We start from the raw sequence: 24,830 nt of genomic DNA on the forward strand, positions 1-24,830 counted from the left end.
CTCACTGTCAGAAAAATCTGTTAATAGTGCTTAGCAGTCCCTTTGTCTTGTTGCAGGAGGACTCAGACAGAGACAGGGAGGGCACCAAAGTTTTCGGGAAGCAAGTTTATTAAGCAAGCTGGCAGTGACTCAGAGGACTTGAGTCCAAAGGCTGCACCCCAAGAACAAATGGGACTTCCTTATATACCATTTAGAGCAGGTTACAGAAATGGGGGTGGGGCGTCCCATACATAATCACATGTTATTTCATTGGTTGCTTTAACCTCTTGAGGGAGTGACCATTCTCTAGTATCCAGGTAACATTTCCCAACTCTGGTTTTTCTTTTTTTACTGTAGCCGTCATTAATCTCTCTTCCCCCTCCCTGCCTTACTGCCACTGTCTGACTCTGTCTTTGGATCAACATTAGCCTCCAAGAACCACATATGGACCTCAAACATCTTTGGCCCGAATTCACCTATAGTGCTACTCATGTCCCCTTACTAGTAATAGACTTTCTCCAGTAATTCTAATTCTGAGACTAGCCTGAGTGGTCCTACTCCATTAGTCCAATTCAACATTTCTAATGACAACTTGCCATAAACATGCCTATTTGCCTTAAAGCCCAAGTTACACAGAGTTTCACCACAAAACTGGTGAGTCTGGGGTACAGTGAAAAACCAAAGGTTGGGCTCAGCATAACACTGTTGGGTTACAACAGACATCAACATCTACATCATGTATGTCACCCATGGGCACCATAACCACAGCTCTATCAGATCGTCCTGTCCCCACACGATTCTATGGCCACATCTGCACACGTTGTTTATGGTGTCCATCACCTATACCCAGGGGTTGGAGATTAACTCCCAGTTCACCTCCCTTTCATGAGCATGAGATAACACTGAGTTTGGTTTTCTGGTGCTGAGTTTAGATGATGTCTGTCTGTCCATCTTCTGCTGCAGAGCAACACAGTGATCAGAACAACTATCAGTTGGGAGTGGCATTAGGGATGGAGGAGCCACCCACAACTTCATCTTAATAGCTTATAAGAAATCAGGACTCCATGGACTGAGGCCTGACTCAAGTGATAAGAAAGCCTGCCTTGCAGCATGAACCCCACATTTCAATGACCCAGTACTTTAAAAAAAAAAAAAAAAAAGGGATGTGTGCATGGTGGGGGAGGGTGTTTAGGTCAGTAGTCGAGCATTGAGTGCACAAAGATGTATTTATGTCCCCCAGACAGCTGGACACAAAGAATGAGTATAGTGGCTCAATCAGGAGCTAAAAATTGGGTTCTACCACTCAATGGGCTGAGTGCAGTTTGGAGGAAAAATGCTGAATTTACCTGATCCAGATTGCTCTAGGAGGAGGCCAACATGGTGATCAGCAAATGTGGTGAGGCCTAAAAAAAGACGTCATAACAGATGTCCCTATGAGAAGCTGCTGAGTGCTGGGGACAACCTACCCCTGCTACGGCTTTACCTTCGCACTGTGTATCCTTGATCATGACTGCATGTTCAGCAATCCCATGTTGAGTACACTATTTGCATCCTCATGCTTGGTGGTATAGGTTAGTTCCATAATGTCCTTCAAAGGCCCATGTGCACATGGCTTGGTCTGTAGAGTTGTACTATCATTATTTGGTGGAATTATGGACCATAGACCATACAGATGTTTCTGTAATCTTGAGAAATAATCTTTTTCAGATTGCTTGGGATTTTGTAACATCTGATGTAAAACATAACGCATAAATTCATATTATTCAGACACAATAAATGCTGACCTAAAAAGTGACCACTCCTCAGATGAACTATAACCTCATAAAATATGGAAGCTTCCAGGTCACAAAACAGGAGTAGAAAGTGTCCTTTTATTTTATGAGTGGTCTTTGGCAGTCATCCACATTAACCAAACCTCTCTCAGAAACTATCATCAGCCATTACACACTGCCTACTGAGGTACAAAGAATTGAGGGTTCCAAACAACTCTCCATCATCTCACATACACAGAGATGGAATTCTATGTAATGTGACCTATTTCAGATAACAGAACAAGCAAGACTAAACGCAGATGCAAAAAAATAATGCCTTTATTACTGCACAAACCCTAGCAATCTCAGGCAGACAGTTACCAATTAGAGACTTGATGGTAAAAATACCAACTACAAGTATCATAAGACACCAAAATCGTCCAAGAAGCTAAGCCTTCCTTGCAAACCTCTAGCTAATCAGAACTGAGTACATTTGGTCATACAGGTATTGTTACATGGCAAGATCACACAGCAAACCAAATAAAGTTGCCCACAGAATTTGCAACAGAAGCACGCATATCTTCCTTGCCTTAGCATGTCATGGTAGTTTTTTGTTATGTTTTGTTTTTTCCCCTGAAGTTCATGGTGGTAGAAGCAAATGGCATCTCTAAAATAGTGCAGAAATGATTTCCTTCTGGTCAAGGCCTTGCAGAGTCCAGAACCTGAAGAACAACTCTTATAATGCTCACCAAATACACAAACTTCTAAGGCCTTTCTGCAGTATGGCCTCTCTGGTATACAGTAAGGGCATATCTTCGATGAAAGTATTGCCCACATTCTTTATACTCAAAAGGTCTTTCTTCATTGTGAATCTTCTGGTGATCAGTAACACAACGAGCCATTTCATGGTACTATTATCCATGAGCAGCCATAAAATCTGCCAAAATCACCACAAAACCATATTCAGTAAAATCTTGCCAGTTGGTGACAAGTGAACTGTGCAGAAGATTGCTCGAGTCTGAGTTGGGAAAAACAATTCAAGCTCCTTTTCAAAATACATGTGCACAACTCAAAATCATAGTAGAGTTTTCCTCACTGAGAGATTATTCTGATGAGTAAGACTAAATGTGTGCTCAAACACGTTCCCATATTCTTCATTAGCCCTTTGTCCACTTGGACTTTCTAGTGTAAATTAAGTGACCTTGTTTGAAGAATTTTCCTCATTGTCCACAGTCAATAAACCTGTGCCTGTGTGTACTCTCAGGTGTACCAAAAGGGTACCTATTTCCAGGAAGGATTTTCCACATTCTCTACACTTACAAGGCCTTTCTCCAGAGTGAGCTTTCTGATGACTTGTAAGAGCAGATCTTCCCTTAAAGGATTTTCCACATTCTCTACATTTATAAGGCCTTTCTCCACTGTGGACTCTTTGGTGCTCAGTAAGTTCACTTAATCGTTTAAAGGATTTCTTACATTCTCTGCACTCATAAGGCCTTTCTCCAGTGTGAACTTTCTGGTGTACAGTTATAACACTTATGTGCTTAAATGATTTTCCACATTCTGTACACACATAAGGCCTTTCTGCAGAGTGAACTCTCTGATGTCTTGTAAGAACAGATCTTCCCTTAAAGGATTTTCCACATTCTCTACATTCATAAGGCCTTTCTCCACTGTGGACTCTCTGGTGTTCAGTAAGGTCACGTCCTCGCTTAAAGGATTTCTCACATACTTTACACTCATAAGTCCTTTCTCCAGTGTGGATTTTCGGGTGTTTAGTTGTATCACTTATGTACTTAAAAGATTTCCTACATACTCTACACTCATAAGGCCTTTCTCCACTGTGGACTCTCTTGTGTATAACAATAGCATGTCTTTCCTTAAACGATTTCCCACAATCTCTACACTCATAAGGCCTTTCTCCAGTATGATCTCTTGGGTGTATAATAAGGGCCTTTCTTTCTTTCATGGGTTTTCTACATTCTCTACACTCATAAGGCCTGTCTTCAATGTGAACTCTCTGGTGCTGACCAAGTGAGTTGACATCATGGAAGTTTTTCTCAGGCTTCCTATTCTCATAAAGCTTTTTTCCACTGTGGATTCTCAGGTTATCATAAGCCACATTTTTATGGCTGGAAGCCTTGCTTCTGTTAACCAACCTGGAATAACTTTTTCCATTGTTAAAGGTCTCCTCTAATTCAGCATCATTTGTCCTCTCACCATTACAAATGACGTGGGGTTTTGGAAGGCCAAAAAGAGCTGGGAAATCTTTCCAAAGGTCTTTAAAATTGAACCATTTCCCGGACACAAATAATTCACAGCTCTTCTCAAATGAAGTCCTGTCCATGTCCCACTTCAAGGGATTCTCTGCAGTGTGATGCTTCTGGGCTAGGCATGCACATTCTCTAATCATGTATAGCTTCTGCACAAGTGGAGCAGCCAGGTGCAAAATGTCTTTCAAGACAAAGGCACAGATGTCACAGGGGTGAATCTTCTGGGTGGAGGGACCTGCATTTGGAGTCCTCAAGTGTGACACTTCTTCCAGAAAAACAGTGTGCATCCATGCCTCCTTATCATCTACTCTATGTGCACAACCTAAAAGCAGAGAAAGCACAATGAAATGCATGCAGACACTGGTGGGAGTAGGGCCAACCCATAATATTACAAGGGTTGTAAGCTTTTTATTAATTATGGACTTGCTGAGAGAAGCCCAGGGCTAGCCTATCACTATGTACACAAGCTACACTATAGGAATGTTTTTAGAAAATGGAAGCAGGGCTCATTTTGTCCAAGGGTTTGCTTCACACAACTGGCTTCTAAATACTGTGGAATCTTGCAAACAGCACAGGAAAGGAGGTGACATGGAGAACAGGGACAAGTGGCAAAATGCCTTCAGGTAATGCCATTCCATGAATTACAATGAAAATGCCCCAAATCACTGCACAAACTTTTTTTTTTTTGGAACTGGGGCTTGAGTTCAGGACCTACACCTTGAACCACTACACAAGTCCTTTTTTGTGTTTGGTTTTTTCAAGACAGGGTCTCATGACCTATTTGCATGGCTGGCTATGAAACCTGTTCCTCCTGATCTCTGCCTCCTGAGTAGCTAGGATCACAGACTTGAGCCATATTGCTCAGTTATCCACACAATCTTATTCAATAAAATCCCATCAGCTGGTGACAAGTGCATGCTGTATAAAAGACTGTCTGAATAAGCACTTTTGTAAATATCACAATGTGCTGAAGTACAACAATTGGGTAATAAAAATTTTTCAAATTAACTATGTGATATTATATGAAAGTGAAACAATGAGAACTGTTGAAATGGTTCTACAAAGAGGGAGAATTGAAAAAAGGAGAAAGATGGGGGTGGCGGTGAATCTAACTAAGGTATACTGTAATCACTTTTGTAAATGTCATAATTCACCCCAGTATAAATATGATATGTTAATTTAAAAAAAGACCTAAATTTAGAAAAAAAGACAGCCTGAGGCTTATTGGCCAAAAAGATTGAACTACATATGGGCAATAGTGAAGGCTATGTTCTCACCACAAACTCTATTAGCTGCAGGTTTCTCTTGGAGAGCCGTACAGAGGATGCAGTACATTGCATGTAGAACCCTAAAGATATCAGACAACTTCCTCATCAAATGCAAACAGCCCAGATGTCATGACCTCCATCAGTTATCCCTTAATTGGACCAAACATTTCTGAGATCCTCTTTCCGTGTTTATCCCAATGTAGCTACCAGGATTTTTCCAGCACCCAACTCGCACAGTTTAGGTGAGGTACACAAACCAACTACCTACAGATAAAGTGCATGTAATCTATCAGCAGCGGCCTGGGTAAATCAGTACTCAAGACAAGGGAGGAAAACACCAATATAACAAAGACAACTGGAAGGTGGTCTGACAAAACAGTAAGTTGGCCAAGTGATCATCAATGCCTGGTGATGATCATGCAGACAGCTGTAATGAAATGTCAGGAAAAAGAGGCATAATAAGGCCTAAGCAGGCATCCAGTCATGGTGGAGGTGATCGAGGCAAGACCTATTAAGGACTGCCAAACACACTCCTGCCAAATCGGTACTCATACTCATTATAACAGCAGCTGTTAGGGAGCTCAGGAAAATGCACACGGCTCAGCTGTAGCAACTACAACACACCCACAAAAAAGTGGGTAGTTAACACAGCCCAGCAAGTAGCATTAAAGACACTTCTGCTTCTGGGAAAAAGAAAATTAGCAAAGACTAGAATCTGGGTGAGTGTGATGGACTTACCTACAGAGGTTACAAGTGCGAAGTTCTCCAGCATCACATGGAGGTACAGGTGCCTCTGAACTGCATTAAGGAACTCCCATTCCTCCTGGGAGAAGGAAATGGCCACATCTTCAAAGACTGCACGGCCCTGCCATGGTTAGAACAAGCATCTATGATGAGCTTCTCTCCTAGGATGATTCCATGTTGATATGACCCATTCCCTTACATCCCTCCTCTGGTACCCCATGTTTCACCCTAACCACCTCAGAGAGGCTATCAGGTGCCAACCTCCTGAGATGGAGTCTCTCCTCTATGCATATTGATCACTGTTTCCTCTAACATCACCGGCTGGACGTGAGCAGGCAGACATAATCTAACTCCTGGAATGGGCATACTGAGCTATATCCACTCATGTCAGTCAATTGCACAAATGTCCTCCACATGGTATTGTTCAGAGACAACCATATGTGGGCTCACCTTTCATCCCATGTCATCAACAGCAAGTCCACAGGACCACCATTTCCCATGCTCCCTCCAGGTGCATATCACATTTTAGTCCATAGCTCTTGCACACACAATCCTCACCTATTTCCACCCTCTAGTCCAATAATATGGGTACTTCTCTGCCCTCTGTATATGCCTCAGTGTACCCTATCCAGAGTGGTTGGTGAAAATTGGACACAGCTGTGCCCACTGTCAGAAGCAACCCATGCAGTACTCTGAAGGCTGATGCCTGTGCTCCCACTGTGGCCATTGAGAACTGTCATCAATTCCCAGACTTCCATGGTCCATACCACTAATGGTTTACTTGATGTCTCTCACCAGTCACAGCATCCTCACCTGCTATCCTTCATTCCCAACGTTCCACATAAGCAAGTGGCTCACCTAGGTAATAACCTGGCACCCCAAATTTTGGCAATCTGAAACTTCTCAGACACCTCCACGGTTATAAGAAAAATTTGCCAAGCCTATAGCTGAGTGAATAAAAGAACCATTTGTGGTTGAAGTGTCAACTTGCAGCAGTTTTTCTAGGCCTCTGATTCCATCTCAAGGCCTTCATCCTTTGGAAGCATTGGTAACCTCTCAGACCATCTCTCTAACCCCTGTCAAATATCTGTTTTTGTGATGGACACCATCCCCACCCAGGTGTTGTACTTGAAACCCAGATCAGCCTCATCTTTCAAGGTTGGAAAGAGCACAATCATCCCATGGTTACAATTACCCTTCTGTACTGCAATCAACAAAGGCATAGATGCACCCCAAGGCAGACCCTGGCTACCAGCTTTTGCATGTCTCCATCAAGAATTTTCTCCATACTGTAACATGTATATGCACACCTGTCCTCTTCATGTTTCTATTAATGCTTCCTGAAAGATTCATACTCTTAACATGGTAAAAATCCAATTTCTTGGTATCTCCACTAAAATTGTTCCTACAACAGACTTTCTCTTCTCAACTGCTAAAAAAATCCAGAAATCTTACATCACCCTTAACATTTACTTTCTTCTTTACCCTTAAAATCAGAAACTCTGGGGTTAGCACAATTTTCCAAAAAGGCCACTGCTTTTGGAGAGGATATTGAAGCAAATCCCTACATTAAGAAGTAACCTAAGATGGAGATGTACTTCAAGTGCCAAAGGCACCAGTATCACCAAAGAGGAGAAAAAAAACAACAGGAAGAAAAAGCAACTAGAAATACCATGAGATAACAAATCACCCACAGTCCTTTTTTGTTTCTGTTTCACTCTTCAAATTACTTGGAAAGAAGCTTTGGGATACCCAATCTGTTTTTTGCTGTTTTTGCTCTCTTTAGTCATTCTCTGTATATAAAAATAACTTCAATATTATGGAATGAAGTATTGCTGGAAACTAGAAGGTAAATTAAATCGATTTAAGGTCTTTAAATGAAATTGTTCTAAGTTTCTTCCTTGACACCAGAAATGCCTAATTAATTAAGAGATCTAGGATCCACCCACATTTTCCAATTAATTATTCAGTACCCACACTGCTCCACACACCAGCAAACATTACCTGGACCTTTGGAGGACCCTTATTTTCCTATTACCTCACTCACACACCACAGTCTGTTTTCTTTGCTTTACTCACAGGGAACCTTTAAGAAGTCGGTGGAGTCAGATCCCTTTCCTTCTCTGTGCCAATCTCCCATTGTTCCCACAATCTTCACAAGAAAATCTTAACTTTGTACAGAGCCATTCCAGGCCCATGTGCTACACTCACATTCACAGTTCCCATGAAGAAAATACCCTGTGGTCCCCAGAAACAGTTCAGCCTCACCTCCCTGCATTTGCATTCTGACACCTATGCCTGGGATGACCTTTACCCCACATTCCACTAGTTGCAAGCAATGCCAGTTACTGTGCCTTATGCAGTGTGCCTGGAATTACAACCCTGGACACTGGGTTTTTCAGAGTTCCTAGGCTCAAGGGCTGAAAGAGTGGCAGAGAAGTGCCAAACATAATCCAGAGACACAATGGGAAATCAGGGGTAGTGAGGGAGAAGAACATCCTCCAAACAGTTCCAGTTACATATTTAGCAGCACAAGCTCTTTTTTAGACAGGGAACTCTGTGTTGAATGACAGGCAGATGAACAAAAAGGCCTCAACAGAGTCAGTCAACCCTGGGGTCAGGAGGTCTGGATCATGGATCATGCTCCTCAATTGCACTGGAAATTTCTGAGATCATCTGCCTGAGAAAGCAATCAGGATTTTTCCAGTACCCCACATGCACAGTTCAGGACAGGTATACAAACCATCTCACTAGGGAGTGATCCCAGGCAACTCTACAGATAAGAAACAAGAGGGAAGAAAAACAGTATTACAAAGAAGACTGGAAGGAAGTCTGGCAGATTACCCACAGCCCATGTAGATTAATCATGGCAATGCCTGGTGATCCTCAAACAAAGAGCTGTATGAAAAGTCAGGAAGGGGGCACAACTAGGCCAATACATCTAAACAGTCACACTGTCTGGGTGCAGGTGACTGAAGCAAGACCTATTAAGTTAACTGCCACACATCTTTTTCCTGAATCTGTGCTTGTTCTCATTATAGCACCAGCTATTAGGCAACTCAGGGAAGTACACAGGGTTCAGCTGTAGCAACTACAACACACCCACTAATAAAATGTATACATTAACCACCCCAACAACTAGCACTGAAGAGGTCAAGCTGCTTATGGGGAAAAGCACACAAGCAAAACCAGAATATGGGTTAATGTCATGACTTTACCTATGGAGGTTATAAGTGCAAATTGAGCTGCATTACAAAACTTCCACTACTCCTGAGAGAAGGAAATGATCACATTTTGTAAGGTCGTACAGGCCTGCCATAGTTAGAACAGAATACTAATGATCAGGTTCTCTCTGAAAAGTGATTCCATGTTGATCCAACCCATTCCCCTACATCCATCCGCTGTTTACCCCTGTGTCACCATCACTACCTCATAAAGGATAACAGAGGCCAGTGCTACTGAGGCAATCTCCCCTGTATGCATATTTGATTACTCTTTCCTCCAACACCACTAATACTGTTGAGGAGGGAGACACAATCTAACTCCTGGAATTGGCATACAGGGCAATATCCATTCACATGAGTCAACTGCACAAGTGTCCTCCAGACACTACTGTTCAGTGGTAACCTAATATGGGTTCACCTTTCAGCTTCATGTCCACAGCATTAGCATTTCATATGCTCCCTCCAGGTACACATCACTTTTTCGACCACTGGTGTCACAAACATGCTTCCCAGCAATTTCTGCCCTCTAGCCCCGTAATATAGGTACTACTCTGCCCGCCCTATTCCCCTAGGCATACAGTGTCCATACTGTGTTTGTCACAAACAGGACACAGCTGTGCCCACTGTCAGAGGCAACCCACACACTACTCTGAAAGCTACGATGACTGTGCACCTTTGCCACTAAGTACTTGACCCTCACATTTGTGATGCCCCTCACAACTAATGGTGTACTTGATGGCTCTCACCAGTCACCACATCCTCACCAAGCCTATACAAGAGTGAATAAAAGGACTACCTCTGGTTGAAGTGCCAACACACAGCAACTATTCTAGGCCTCTAATTTCATCCCACAATCCTCATCCTCTGAAAGTTCTGATAGTCTGCGAGACCATATTGACTGCTAGGATGTTCGCGTGACCTCTTCTCTTCCACACCCGGTTTTTCGATGGGCTACATCCCACCCACGTGGTGTACTTTGGACCCAGATCAGCCTACTCTTTCAAGACTGGTAAGAACATGATCATCTCATGAATAGGATTCCCCATTCATACTGCAATTGGCAGAGTCACAGATATACCCCAAGGCAGATACTGGTCACCACCTTCCCCATGTCTCCATTTGGAATTTTCTCCAGAGTTTCACACCTCTATGGATATCTGCCCTCTTCAGGTTTCTAGTAATGCTTCCTTCAAACTTTAAAACTCTTTAGATGGTGAAAATACAAACATCTTGACATCTCCACCAAAATTGTTCCTATAAGAGACACTGTTTTCTCAATTGCTAAAAATTCAGAAATCTTATTCACCCTTAACATTCACCCTTCCTTTACTCTCAAAATCAGCAAATCTAGAGTTAGTACAATTTTCCAAAAAGGCCAGTTTCTGGGGACAGGATAATTAATGAAAGCAACCTGAGATAGAGGTGTGGTTCAAGTGATAGAGCCAATTCAAACCCCAGTAACAGCAAAAGTAAAATAAACAAAGAAAAAAAACCAAAGAAATGCAAAAGTAACCTGAAATACCATAATGTTAACAAATCAACTATTATCCTCTTCTGTCTACCTTTTCATCTTTCAAGGAAAGCAACTTTGGGATGGACATCTGCTTTATTCTTGTTCTGTCTCTGCTTTCTTTAGTCATTCTCTGTATATAAAACCAACTTCATCAACCCAGATCAATGGTACACTTACTCTCTTTTACGGAATGAATTGTTGTTGGATGCTAGAACTAAAACAAGTCCATTTAAGATGTTTAAATGAAATTGTTTTAATATTGCTCCCAACACCAAAAAGTCCTAATTAATATTGACATCCTGGATTCATGCACATTGCCCAATTCTTCCCCAACCATAGTGCTCAAACCACAATTAAACATCACCTAGATCTTGGCAGCAGCCTCCTCCCTAATCTTCCTATTACCTCATTCACACCTCACAATCTGTTCTCCATGTTTTACTCACAGGGAACCTGCTAAGACATGGGTCACATCCACTTCCTCCTCTGTGCCAACTGCCCATTGCTCCCATCATCTCCTCAAGAAAATCTTAGTTTTCTATACAGCCACTGTGCCACACCCATGTATATAGCTCCCATGTGAAAAATATCCTACACTCCTGGACACAGTTCATCCTCCTCACTGCATTTGTACATTCTGACATCTGTGCCTGGGATAACCTTTCACCCTATTCCACTAGTTCCAAGGAATTGCACCTTTACACTCAGGTTGTTTCAGAATCCCTAGGCTCAAGGGCTGAAACAGTGGCAGGAGTCCCAGACATAACCCAGAGACAGTGTGTGAGGTCAGGGTGAGTGAGGCACTAGAACATCCTCCACTCAGTGCCAATCACATGTTTAGGGGCACAAGTTGACAGGAGAAAACCAAAAGGACATCCACTGGTTCAGTCCACACTGGAGACAGGAGGCCTAGATCATGGAATTAGCTGAGCCTCAGTCCTAAATGTTCACCCTGCAATGCTCTAAGACACAGCACAGGAGAGTTTCCCTTACTTCAGTGTCATCATCTGCCTTCTTTTAACTGGGAGCAGCTTTTGGAAAACTTTGAAAAGCCTAAAGGAGACAAGGTACCTCTTCTGTTCACAATGTACCATGGCTACTGGCACACTTAGAATAAAGGTAAAATGCCTCTACTCACCAACATGCTCCCAACTCCCTCAACAGGATTTACACACAGTGGTCCTGCTGCCAGGAACACATACCAGCACTAAAAACACTTGGGTTTAAATTGATTTCCTCATATTTTGGGTCTCTACCATTAGCAACAAAGGACATAAAATTTAGTGACAGTGGCAGTTACCTCACAAGGTCCTATCCTCAGGTGCAGTGATATTATGGGTCCCTGACTATGAGACCAAATCCCAAGCTAGGTCCCTCAGCATGGTAGTTGGCATCAGACACTACAGGTGGAGCAGTACTCTCTATAGCTGTTGTGTTGTGCAGATATCATGATTTCAGCTGTTTGTAAATGCTACTGATTCAAAAGGACACATCATGCATAGACTCACTGAGACAGTCTGCATGCATGTCTCCTATCTGGAAGGGAAATGAATACTATGTACAGATTTTCATGTACTGTTGACTGAAGAGCTGGTTCGACATGGTGGCACTTCAGAGAATAAATTAGGAACAGGAAGGATGACCCAAGAACAGGTGGAGATCCTGCCCCCTAGAATGGTCCTGAGGGTATCTGTTTGGCTATAGTTTCAAGGATTTAACAGGCTTACAGTGACAGATTCATAAAGGGCAGCTCCACACTCAAATTCAGGCTCCTCCACTAGCTGACAAGGTTATCAAGAAGACTGGACAGAGAGTTCAAGTCTATTTAGGAGTAACAGCTATCTCATAGTTATGGATCGGGGGATGTTATCAGACCAACACTCTGGCTGTGGAAAGGCAGTGTTGCCTCTATTAGGAAGTTTAGTCTATGTTCACCTTCGTTCCCAGGACTCCAAGTTACTACTCCACTCATCCATCCCCTGCTCTCCCTCATGTCAAACTCTCTACCCCACAGGGATAACAGACTCCAGTGCCCCCCGATGCTTACTCACAGGTAATGATAGCACTGATCTCTGTGTTGTTCTACACCATCAAGGAGATGAACAGACATCATCTAAATTAACAGCCTGGTATCCAAACTCAGAGGAGTCTCACAAAGGCACTCCTGGAAAATCCAGACTCACCTGCAATATGTTATGGCACCCTTTATTCATATACTCAATTCCAGGACCCTAAGGACACTATTCCACAGGACTCCTCCACATTTCTTAAGCCCTCGTTATTACTTCACAATGCCCCACATCCACAGGCACTCCTACCCACTCCCACCTCCTAGGGACATCACTGTTGTACCTATATGTAATTCAACAGCAGGTATCCAGACTACAAAGAAAACAGAAATATGATCTAAATGATCCCAGTGCACTGCCAGTCCCCAATGCCACAATCAGCCTCACAACCTAGTCTAAAAGCCTTCCTCCCTGACTCTCTTCTTGCTTCATCCTCAGGCTCCAAGAGCCACCAATGGATCTGAAAACATCCTTGGCCCTATACCACCCATTGTGCCATTCGTGTCCGCTCTCTAGTTACAGATTTTGTCCCGCCAATAATTCTTATTCTTTGTCTAGCCTGAGTGGTCTTCCTCTTCAGACTCATTCACAGTAGCTTATGACCACTGTGCCCTAAGCAACTAATACACCTCTTGAAAGACCCCAGATACACCAAGGCTCACCACGTAATTGGTGAGTCTGAAGTGCAGCAAAAGAGCAAAGATCTTGACTTCAGCATCAGGTTCTTCAGTAACACCCAGACATCAGCATCCACACATGCATCACCCATGGCACCATGAGGACACCCTATCAGACTGTCCTGTCCCTATAGCTACAGGGTTCACATCTGCACACCATGTTTACGGTGCCCACCCCGCACACCTGGGGGTCCTAGCTTGACCCTCAATTCACCTCCCTTTCCTGAGCAATATGCGACTCTGCCGAGTTCGGATTCCAGTCTCTGAGTTTAGATGATGTCTGTCCGTCCGTCCCGTGCTGAAGAATAACATGGGGATCAGTGCTGCCATCATTAGGAGCGGGCATTAGGGGTGGTGGAGCCTACTCTACCTCATTTAGCAGCTTAAGAAATCTGGAGCCGCAGGCTGGAAGCCTGTCTCAAATAGTAGCGTCCCTGCCTTGAATGGGAGAAGCCCTGAGGACCTCAAAAAAAAAAAAAAGAAAAAAGAAAAAAGAAAAAAATTGGGTATAGGTAAGTAGTAGAGCATTTGAGTGCAGAGACGACCGCACCACCTCTTGTGACTTGGACACAAAGACTAGAGTATAGTGGCTCAATGAGGAGCCCCAAACCATGCCCTATCACTCGGGTGGTCTGAAGGCTGTTTGGCGGAAACACGCGGCATTTACCTGAGGCAGATCCTTCCCCGCAGAGGCCGCCATGCTGCTCAGAGGCTATAAGTATCAGGAAAAGGCCGTCACCTCAAATGTCCCTCGGAAAAAGTGCGGTGCACTGTGGACAACCCAATGTCGCCACGTCCTTGCTTTTCCACTTGCGTAATCTTGATCCTGATTTCACGTTCCCCAGTCAGAAAAGCCTCACTAAGCACAGATCACACAATTGCGTCACAGGATGAGGCCGGAAGTCCCATCCCAATGCGAACCCGAAAACCTGGAAGCGTTTCATTACTGACTGTTCATTGGCTAAACATCTTCCTATTCGTTACAGAGCATTCTGGGTAACGTAGTTCCAAGCGCTCGATTTGGGTGCACAGGAGACAAGTGGTCCTGCAATCCCCTGGAACAAAAGACAAGAGAGCCCTGGTGGGACACTGGCAATGCCATCTTCAGCTTTCTCCCAGGGCTTCATGTCAGCCTTGGCAGATACCTGTTCTTTTTCTAAATCCCTCCTTAACTTACTCCTTAGGAGAACTTCAACCTTATCTATCCCTGCAGCCTGCTGGGTCATGGCAGAAGGGTTGCAAGGCAGGCCTCTACAGGAGGCAGGCCAATTAGCTCCCAGGGCAGTACTTCCTTTAGGTCCCAATCAGGCCTGGGTCTGTGGAAGGGATTGAGCCCTGAGTCAGCCCTGGGGCTGAGCCTCTTGAAGACCAAGGCTGGACAAAGCACCAAGCTGGAAGTTGGTTTTTACTTCCCGATCTGAGCTTAGGGCTCTAGGGTAAAGCTGGAGACAAACACAGGGACTCAACTCTGAGTCCACAGTTCCCTGCCCTGTGCTCCAAGATCCCATGGTCCTCCCAAGGTAATGTAACACTGCTCCCCATACCCATTGTTCATGGTGTGAGTTTCCCCTTTCTCGCTGTCCTCTCATAGTTGCCATCTTGGATAGCACATAGCTCCTCACACTTCAACCGCATCTGTCTGTTACTGCATTCAAAGACTTGGTCTCCACAGGGAATGAATTCATGCACTGACAGGAAATTTAAATAGGAGAAGGCTTATTAGTGGAAAGCAAAGGGAAAATACACCCTTCAGATGAGAGGGCCTGCAAGCTCAAGAAACAGCACTATTCTGTGGGTTAAATGTAAGAGGTGCTCAAACTGCTTTTTCTATAAGCACTGACTTCTTACATAAGCCCGCAAATTAAATAAAAACAGGAGAAGCTTGGCATTCCTGCCTCCACTTTGTATCTGTCTTTGCTCTAAGCCATTCTCTTTGTAGTCACTTTCAGGAAGGACAGAACTGATAACATCTTTATGACAAGGGACTGAAACTTCCCATAAGGAACAGCAGACACTTGCAGGACAGACCACCCTTCCAAACGACGACAATTACTTATAATACAAATACCTGGCTGCACCCAGGTATAATCATTTCATGAAAAGCAGATTGCTCCTCTCAGGTCATGATGGGATAGCATCTTCTCCAGAACCCTTCTGGGTACCCTTGGACTGAGAAAATAGTCATCCAGTACATAATTATGACTGGGACTATTTAACTATGCATAGGTGTGTCCCCTAACCCCAGTTTTTTGTATACTTGAAGGTATAACTCATGTCTGTATCTGTAGATTGCTGAACATGAGCTGAATACTTACTCTACCTCTCCCACAGCATGTCCCAAGCCTTGTAATAAATCTTCCTCTGCCTTCACCATGCCCCTATATTTGGCATTTGGGGGGTGGCTGAACCAGGCATATGGAATCTCAGGAGTTTGGGTCTCAGGATCAAAACTCTGCTTTCACTAAGACCCCAAGTTTTCATTAGATTGTGTTGATATGCAGTAGACCAATCTGAGAAAACTGTGTTACTGTCCTGAAACAGGGTTATCCATTGGTAAGTCCTCCTGAAACAGATGGTAGGTGCCCACCTATATCTGAAAGAGTGAAGCAGTAGTTAAGAATTGCTAGAACACTATTAAATATTGTTAAAGTACTTTTGCTGTTAAGTCTTTTTATAAATACCCAGTGGAAAGCTCTTTGTCCTTGAAATAAGTTGAGATGTTGGCCAAATATGTTGAGATGTTGAACAAACTTCAGGTCAACAGAACACTAACAGCTACATCAGCCACTTCCATTAGTCAAGACATTTCCTCCTAGTAAAAGACCTGTGATTGGTAGAAACACAATCCTTTATTTGCAAAGCACACTGTAGGAGAACTGGTGCAAAATTAAAGGGACTATGTGATTGGTAATGATTACCCTTGTTCCCACTCACCATCCATATGTGTTTAAATAATGGAAAAACACAAGGTAAAAAAAAAATTTTTTTCTCAGACCACCATCCTCCTACCTATACCTCCTCAGTGGCCTGGATTGCGGGTGTGTGCTATCATTGTGATTTTTTTTTTTTTTGTCCTTCAAAACTTACTTGCACTTTGCACTGTTCCCTAGAAGGCTTTCCTTTTCCTACAAGCTCTGTGTTTGGATCTTCCATTGACCCAGCCTGTTTCCCTAGGGGTTTGATCTGCCTTCTGATCAAAACTTTTATACTCCAAACAGGGAAGATGGGAGAGTGAACAAGATCCATACAGCAAGTTGCACTGAAAATTTCCCAGAGGGAGCCCTCCATTTGGCACAAACAACCTCTAGGACAGCATTAGTATTCTATAAGTTTGGGAAGATCTACAAATAGGTAATTTTCTGCTGCTTGTTCTGAAACTTGAGATTGGGGAGGTGTTTCTTCACAAATTGGAAACACCTGTAAGATCACCCACCTTGTAGGCCATCAATTGTGAGCCCAAAATGTTAAATGGTTTCAATCCTGTCTAATTCCAAGGAATGATAACAAGCCAGTCCGAACCAATAGAAAAAGCATATGCCAATTGACTGGGCTTCCACCTATTAGGAAGAAAGGGTATCAACTGCCTAGGATCCAGCAGCCTGTAAGAGTTTGGGGGTGGAAAAAATATTATCTCTTTTTTTTTTCTGCTTTGAGAGCTGTGTACTGACAAGGAGCTATAAGCCTAACTCCTTTAAGAGGTGAATGTTCTGACTTTTTCCTTCCCAGTTATTTCCATCATTATCCCATTTTCAGTCATGCTCCATTATTATCTGGTCACCCATTTTAGGTAATATTTTCTTTATGCATTCATCTGTTGGAGGACACCTTGGCTGTTTCCACAGTTTAACTATTGTGAAGAGTGCTGCAATAAACATGGCCATGCAGGTGTCTGCCTTGTATATTTATTCACCTTGGGTATGTGCCCTGAGTGGGTGGTGGAGTCTTAAGTCTATTTTTAGTATTTTGAGGAACCTCCATAATGATTTTCATAGTGGTTGTACTAGTTTACATTCTGTGATGTAGCATGTCTTTAATGTATTGTTGAATTAGGTTTCCAAGTATTTCTTAAGGATATTTGCATCTATAAGCATCAAAGTGGTCTGTAGTTTTTGTTTATTTGTTTGTTTTTTCCTTATGCAGTTTTGATATCAGGGAAATCCTGGCTTCTTATGATTAGCTTGGTAGCATTCCTCCCATTTTTATGGAATAGTTTAGGGAGCATTCTTGTTCGTTAATTGCCTGGTAGAAATCAGCAGGGAATCTGCCTAGTCTTGGGCTCTTGTTCATGAGGAGACTATTACTTCCTCATCTCATTAGCAACTACAGATCTGTTTAGGTTGTTTATATCCTCTTTATTCAATTTTGGCTGGTAGTGTATCTAGAAATTTATCCATTTTCTTTCTCTTTATTATAAATTTTTCACTAGGATATATTGAATATATGGGTGGGGATTCATAGACACAATTCCAATTAGACTTATATTGTACATTATTTACATTGCCTCCATTGTCTCTCTACCTTAGTTCCCTCCCCAGCCCACTTAAAGCAATTGCAAGAGGTTTTTTTAGTTCTGTTTCATAAAGGTATATGAAGTCCATCGACCATACTGTCACCTTAATCTCCTTCCTTCACCTTAATCTCCTTCCTTCACCCTCTCCCCTAACACTATTTACCCTCCATACACACACTCTACCTATTTTACAGAACTGGTTTTCATTATGAATATTTGATGTTCAAAGGGGAATCTTGAGGTATGCCTAGTATGGGTGTGCTTTACGTTGGTCTGTTCAATCCCTTGGAATACTCTCCCTTACCCCTTTATCTCCCATCACCCATTTTTCAACAGGTTTTCAATATACATCCTTACATCCTCTACTTTCACTTCTTATGTTATATGATATTACTGACGCTCTGTCATTCACTTTTCCTTTTGCTGTTTCACCAAGTTCCATAGATTAGGTCCACTCTTACAATCATGTTCTACATCTGAGTTTGTATATGATCATGCTTGTTTTTGTGTATACGTTTATGTTTGGATCTATCTTCCATGTGTGAAAGAAAACATGCTTTCTTGATTCTCCAATTTATTGAAATATGTTTTCATAATATCTGCAATAATTCTCTGTATTTCATTGGTATCTGCTATAATATCTCCATTTCACATGAAATTTTATTAATTTTGGTCTCTATTTGTGGGAAGAAGGTTACTTTGGCTTAGGCATTTCAATCTGGTTTTACCTTTATAAACAATTCTTTGTTCCTTTTTGTGGTACTTTTAGACTATTCTTCTTTAATTTCTGTCCTGATCTTTATTATTTTTTCCATTTACTTATTTGGCATTTCTTTTATTCTTCTTTTTCAAAGACCCTGAGCTGCATCATTAGGCTATTTGATAACCTTGCTGAATTTTTACTGTTGGGATAATGGCTTTAAATTTTGCTTTTAGAATTGTTTGCTATATTCTAAAAGTATTGGTATGTAGTATTTTCATTTCAATTGATTGTGACAATTTTTTATTATCCCTGGATTCTTCAATTATACACTGATCATTCAAATGCGTATTGTTGAATCTATATTTGTATATTTCTCTTCCTATTGGTTTTAATTTTATCCCATTACACTCTGTTAAGAATCAAAAAATTATGTCTATACTTTGTATTTGTTAAATCTTGCTTTATGGTACAAAATGTGCTCTGTTTTGGAGGAGGCTGCTGGGAAGAATAGGTAATCTGTAGCTGTAAAATGGAATATCTTGTAAATGTCTAGTAAGTCTAGTTGATCTAAATTGAAGTTTCCTTTTAGATTTGTTTGTATGATTGATCTTTGCATGGGATTGTGGTATTGATGTTAGCCATTATTATTTTATTTGCTACTATCTGTTATTTTATGTCCAATAGTGTTTATTTTAGAAAATTGAGTATATCAACTTTTGGTACATTATATACTTAAAACTGTTATACCTCCCTTATGAAAATTTCCATTTAGTGCCAGAAAGTACCATGTACTTTCAAATGAGGTCCTTGGCAGCCATCTACATTAGGCAAAAACTGTTTCTGAAATTACCATTGTACTATGCCCACTGTGGCACAAATGGGTGAGGGTGCTAAAAACTGTCCATCACCTCATGTACATAATAGGCTAATTTTATATAATGTGAGCCAATACAGTATAAATAATAAACAAGATTAAAGAGGGATGCAAAAAATGCCTTTACTAGTACACAAACCAGAGCGATGTAAGGCAGTTCAAACACATGGATCTGTAAGACTCTCTAGTATGGATATGCTGAACAAAAACCACATTCCCTTTAGGTCCAAAGCTGTTTACAAGAATGGACTTTCTCCTGCTAAATAAGGTCGGACCTTGGGCTGAATGTTTCTCCTATTTGCTACCATTATCGGGGTTGTGTGTGGTGTGGTACTTTTAGTGATGATGGCGATACCTTTGGTGTGAAATATTTCCCACAGTTGCTGCATTCATAAGGCCATTCTCATATGTGAACACTTTTGTGTGTACAAAGGAAAGCTCTTTGGCTAAGTCACATGTCATACCAATCAGAATCATGGGGTTTTCCTCACTGTGAAATATCTGGTGATGAATACTTAATTTGGGCACAAAGGCTTTCCCACTTTTTTCGTTCTCACAAGGCCATTCTCCAGAGTGGACATTCTGGTGTACAGCAATGTCAACTCTTTGCCTAAATGATCTGCCACATTGCTTACACTCATAAGACCTCGGTCTAGTGTGTACTCTCTAGTATACCATAAAGGCATGTACTTCCTTAAATACTAAAAGGTCCATAGTACTTTTCCTAAAAGGTCCTAATTATTTTCACTTGCCAGGTGCTAACAATCAACGCAACACTTGCACATGGTAGGCACACATTGTGTTGCTGATCTAGACAACCCTCACACTATAAGAATGTTGTCATGATGAGGAAACGGTTCAATTTTTAGAAGGGATAGCTTCATAGAACTGTGCCTATACAGTAGATTCTTGCAAACATAAAAACACACAGGACATGAGGATGAGCTGGAGGACAGGCAGAAGCGATGAACAGCCTTGAAGCACTGCCACTTCATACTACTATTACACACAAAATCTCCCAAATTCACCACATCATATTATTTAGTAAAAACTTGCCAGCTGCCGGGCTATTGGGGACCAGGCATGAACCCTGGACTGGGAAATAATGGAGCTTGCAGAGCCTCTCCTACCATAGTTTTCCCAGCACCTGGTGTCTTGACCTTAGTTCCTGTAACTCCTTGAAGAAAACATCCTGCTGTGTCTGCATACCAGCCCCCTGATGCAAAACCAGATAAAGTACCAGAACTATTTGGAGACTCCCTGATGTCAGATTGATCAATTCCTTAGATAAGGTGTCCTGCGTGCCTTGACGATTTCCAGAACAGATGTGTTGTAATTAAGATTCTATAGCCTTAGGAAAATTAGCCCACCAGACCTAATTCCTTTTACCTCAGGCCTAAGAATTTTTGAAGCTTGATTTTTACATGAGTCTTTTCTTTGTACTGACCTAGAAAATAAACACTCTGCCCCAGGTAGGCTCTCACATATCCCACCAGGAACATGTAGCACTCTGGTACCCAGCTTTCTGTTTTATGTTTATATGTGTCTGTGTGTGTGTGTGTGTGTCTTTATTTCTCATTCCTCATCACTCCTAGTCAGGTTCAGAAGTACACCCATGCAGGTCATGCCACAGCACACTGTGGCTACACCTATAATCCTAGTACTCAGGAGGAAAAGATCAGGATGGTCGCAGCTGCCGAAAGCCAGCCCGGGGAAAATAGTGCACAAGACCCTATCATGAAAAAGGGCTGGTGGAGTGGCATAAGACGTAGGCCCTGAGTTCAATCCCCATACTAAAAATGATAATAAAAAAAGAATTTGTAAGCTGGTGAGAAAAGGATGTTGTATAACAGACTGCCAAGGTAAGTAGTTTTGAAAATGTCACAAAATGCCCCCAGAACAGCAATATCATAATAAATTTTTTATTAAAAAAAAGACTGATCATTCAGGAAAATGGAATGCTGCTCTAAGAAAAAGGGAGGGGTAAAAAGGAAAACGATGGAGCAGGGGAATGTAACTGAGATATACTGTAGGCACTTTTAGAATTCTCACAATGAATCCCTGGTACAACTTTGTAATATATTACCAAATAAAATTAAATTTAAAAAAGACTGTCTGAGTACAAATCCAATAAAACAACTCAATCTGCATTTGGGCAATATTTAAGTATATGTTAATAACTCAAATATTATTAGGTGTGAGTCAATGTTTGAGAATGTTCCAGCGGGTGCAATGGATTGCAGATAGGACACTAAAGACATAAGCCAGTTTCCTCATCTGATAGGAAAACAGCCCAGAAGTCATGACCTCTACGAGGTGCCCCTCAATTGGACTAAGGATTTCTGAGACCATCTTTCCATGTTTGTCTGATGTAGCAACCAGGACTTTAGCAGCACACCATTTGCACAGTTTAGGACAGGAACACAAACCAACTAGCTACAGACCGGCAGGAGAGGAGTGGCACAGGGATACCCAGCACACAAGGGACCAGAGGAAAGAAAAAAGTATTACAATGGATACTGGAAGGGGGTCTGGAAGAATAGCTCATGGGCCAAGTGGACATTGAGGATGACAATTCCTGGTGATCCTTAAGACAGGTGTATGAAATGTCAGGAAAAAGGGGCAGAAGTAGTCATATATGACACATATGGGAAGCAGGTGACCAAAAGAGACCTGGTTAAGATGACCTCCACATATATTCCTCCCAATCTATATGTTGAATTCATTATAGCATCAGCTGTTAAGGCTACTCAGGAAAGTGCACAGAGCTCAGCTGTAGTAACCACAACACACATGGGAAAGAGTGAGTAAGTTAGTAGAGCTCAACTACCAGTAGTGAGGAGGTAGAGCTGCTTCTGGGGAAAAGAAGGTGAGCACAGAGCAGAGTACAGATGAATGTGATTACTTTATCTATGGAGGTTTAAGTGCAATGTTCTATAGCATCACATGGATGTACAGGCACCTCTGAGCTGTACTAAGGAACTCCCATTCCTCCTGGGAAAAGGAAATGATCACATCTCAAAGGTCACAGAGCTCTGCCATGGTGAGAACAGAACATTTATGATCAGCTCTCCTGGAGGTGATTCACATTAACCCAACCTATTCAACAATATTCATCATCTGTTTGCCCCACATATCACTCTCACCACTTCAGAGAGGATACCAGATGCCAGTGCGCCTGAGGCACAGTCTTTCCTCTATGCATATTTCATCACTCTTTCCTCCAACAACACTAATATATCTGAGGAGGGAGACACAATCTAACTCCTGAAACTGGCACATAGAGCAATATCCACTCATGTCAGTCAACTGCACAACTGTTCTCCAGATATTACTGCTCAGTGATAACCTAATGTGCACTCACCTTTCAGCTTTGTGAAACCAACAGCAAGTCCATAGGACCAGCATCCTACATGCTCCCTCCAGGTGCACCTCACTTTTTGGACCAGAGCTCTCTCAAACACACTCCCCCAGCAATTTCCATCCTCTAGCACCATAAATAGAGGTACTTCTCTGCCCTCCCTATTCACATAGGCATACAGTATCCACAGTGTGGGTGTCACAAATAGGACACACTTGTGCCCACTGTGAGAGGCACACTACTCTGAAAGCTACAATGCCTGTGCTCCTTGCACCAACCTTTGCCACTAAGAACTGTATTTGATTTCCAGACTCCTATGGCCCTTATCAATAATGGTGTACTTGATGTGTCTCACCAGTCACAACATCATCAACTGCTATTCATCATTCTGAACCCTGTGCCCGTCGCCTTCCACCATCGGAAAATGGCTACCCCAGGTGACAAGTTGCACCCCTACAGTTATATAACCTGTAACTTCTTAGACATCTCAAGGGTTATAAGAAAATTCTACCAAGCAAAAAGCTGAGTGAATAAAAGGACTATCTGAAGTTGAAGTGCCAACTCCCAGCAGTTATTATAGATCTCTGATCCAGCTCATGGACCTCATCCTTTGAAAGCACTGGTAACCTGCAAGAGCATCTTGACTATTAGAACATACCCACTCACATACCTGCTTTTGTGATGGAGTCCACCCCCCAAATTCAGTCCTTAACTAAAACCCAGATCAACAGGCTGGCAAGAGCACAATCATTGTACAATTAGGATTCCCCTTGTTATTGCAATCCACACAGCATAGAAAAACCTCAAGGCAAACACTAGCCACTACCTTTGCATGCTTCCCTCACGAATTTTCTCCAGAGTTCCACACCTGCACAGTTACCTGCCCTGTTCATGTTTCTTTTAATGGTTCCTTGAAACATTCACAGTCTTTCTTTAAATCATGTTATTGATTCACACTATTAGGATGGTGAAAATCCAATGGCTATATATTTCCACTAAAACTGCTCCTACAACTGACTTTCTCTTCACAACTGCTAAAATCCAGAAAACATAGATTCACCCTTGACATCCACCTGTTTCTTTACCCTTAAAATTAGAAAATCTGGGATTAGTCCAATTTCCCAAAAACACCAATTTCTGGTGACATGATAATGAACTTAATTCTTTCATAAAAAAGTAACCTGACCTGGACTTGTGGTTCAAAAGATAGAAGACCTCAGTACTACCAAAAAGTAAAAGTAAAAAACAGAAAAATTTATCTGAAGTAACCTGATATTAAATAAATAGGCACTGTCTTGTTTTGTCTCCCTGTTTATCTTGCAACTTTGGAATGGCCAATCTGCATTTTTGTCTCAGCTCTTTTCTTCTTTGCTTCATGGTGCTGGTGTTTCAACTCAGAGCCTCATGCTTGCTAGGCAGGTGCTCTATTACTTGAGCCACTCCACCAGCTTTTTTTGATGGGGCATTTTTTGAGATAAGGTCTCTTAAACTACTTCTATGGGCTGGATTCAAAAGGCAATCCTCCATATATCTCCCTTTGAGGAGCTAAGATCACAGGTGTCCTGCATTTTCTTTCTTTAGCTATTGTCTGTATATAAAATCAATATCATTATCCATTCCAATGGTACACTTAATCTGTTTGACAGAATGAAGTGTTTCTGGACACTAGTACCTAAAAAATCCATTAAAATCTTTGTCCTCTGATACTAGAAGCCTAATTCATTAAGAGATCCAGGATCCACGCACATTTTCTAATTCTTCCTGACCACACTACTAAATTCACCATCAAATATTACCTGGACCTATGCAGCAGACTCTGAAATAAAACTTCCTATAACCACATCTACACTACACAGTCTGTTGACTGCTAAGAATTGAGACAGATCC

The 24,830-nt window shown here is 42.0% G+C and overlaps 1 protein-coding gene across 4 annotated transcripts in view; it reads right to left on the reverse strand.

The window, feature by feature from the left end:
* Positions 1–2,051: 2,051 nt before the first annotated feature.
* Positions 2,052–24,830, reverse strand: part of LOC109678995 (uncharacterized) — a 79,322-nt gene continuing 56,543 nt past the window's right edge. For 2 of the 4 annotated variants that reach the window (XM_074058448.1, XM_074058449.1), the window contains exons 2-4: positions 14,163–14,550; positions 6,007–6,133; positions 2,052–4,322 (exon numbers count right to left, since the gene is read on the reverse strand). In XM_074058448.1, the coding sequence (XP_073914549.1) occupies positions 2,923–4,322; positions 6,007–6,133; positions 14,163–14,195 (1,560 nt within the window). In that variant the 5' untranslated portion in view covers positions 14,196–14,550 and the 3' untranslated portion in view covers positions 2,052–2,922. Of the gene's footprint in view, positions 4,323–6,006; positions 6,134–14,162; positions 14,551–15,039; positions 15,184–15,810; positions 16,089–16,176; positions 16,319–24,830 lie in introns of those variants that run through there. The other 2 variants (XM_074058447.1, XM_074058450.1) reach the window with 2 other exon arrangements.

This window comes from Castor canadensis, chromosome 16 (genome assembly GCF_047511655.1).
Source record: "Castor canadensis chromosome 16, mCasCan1.hap1v2, whole genome shotgun sequence".
NCBI lineage: Eukaryota > Metazoa > Chordata > Mammalia > Rodentia > Castoridae > Castor > Castor canadensis.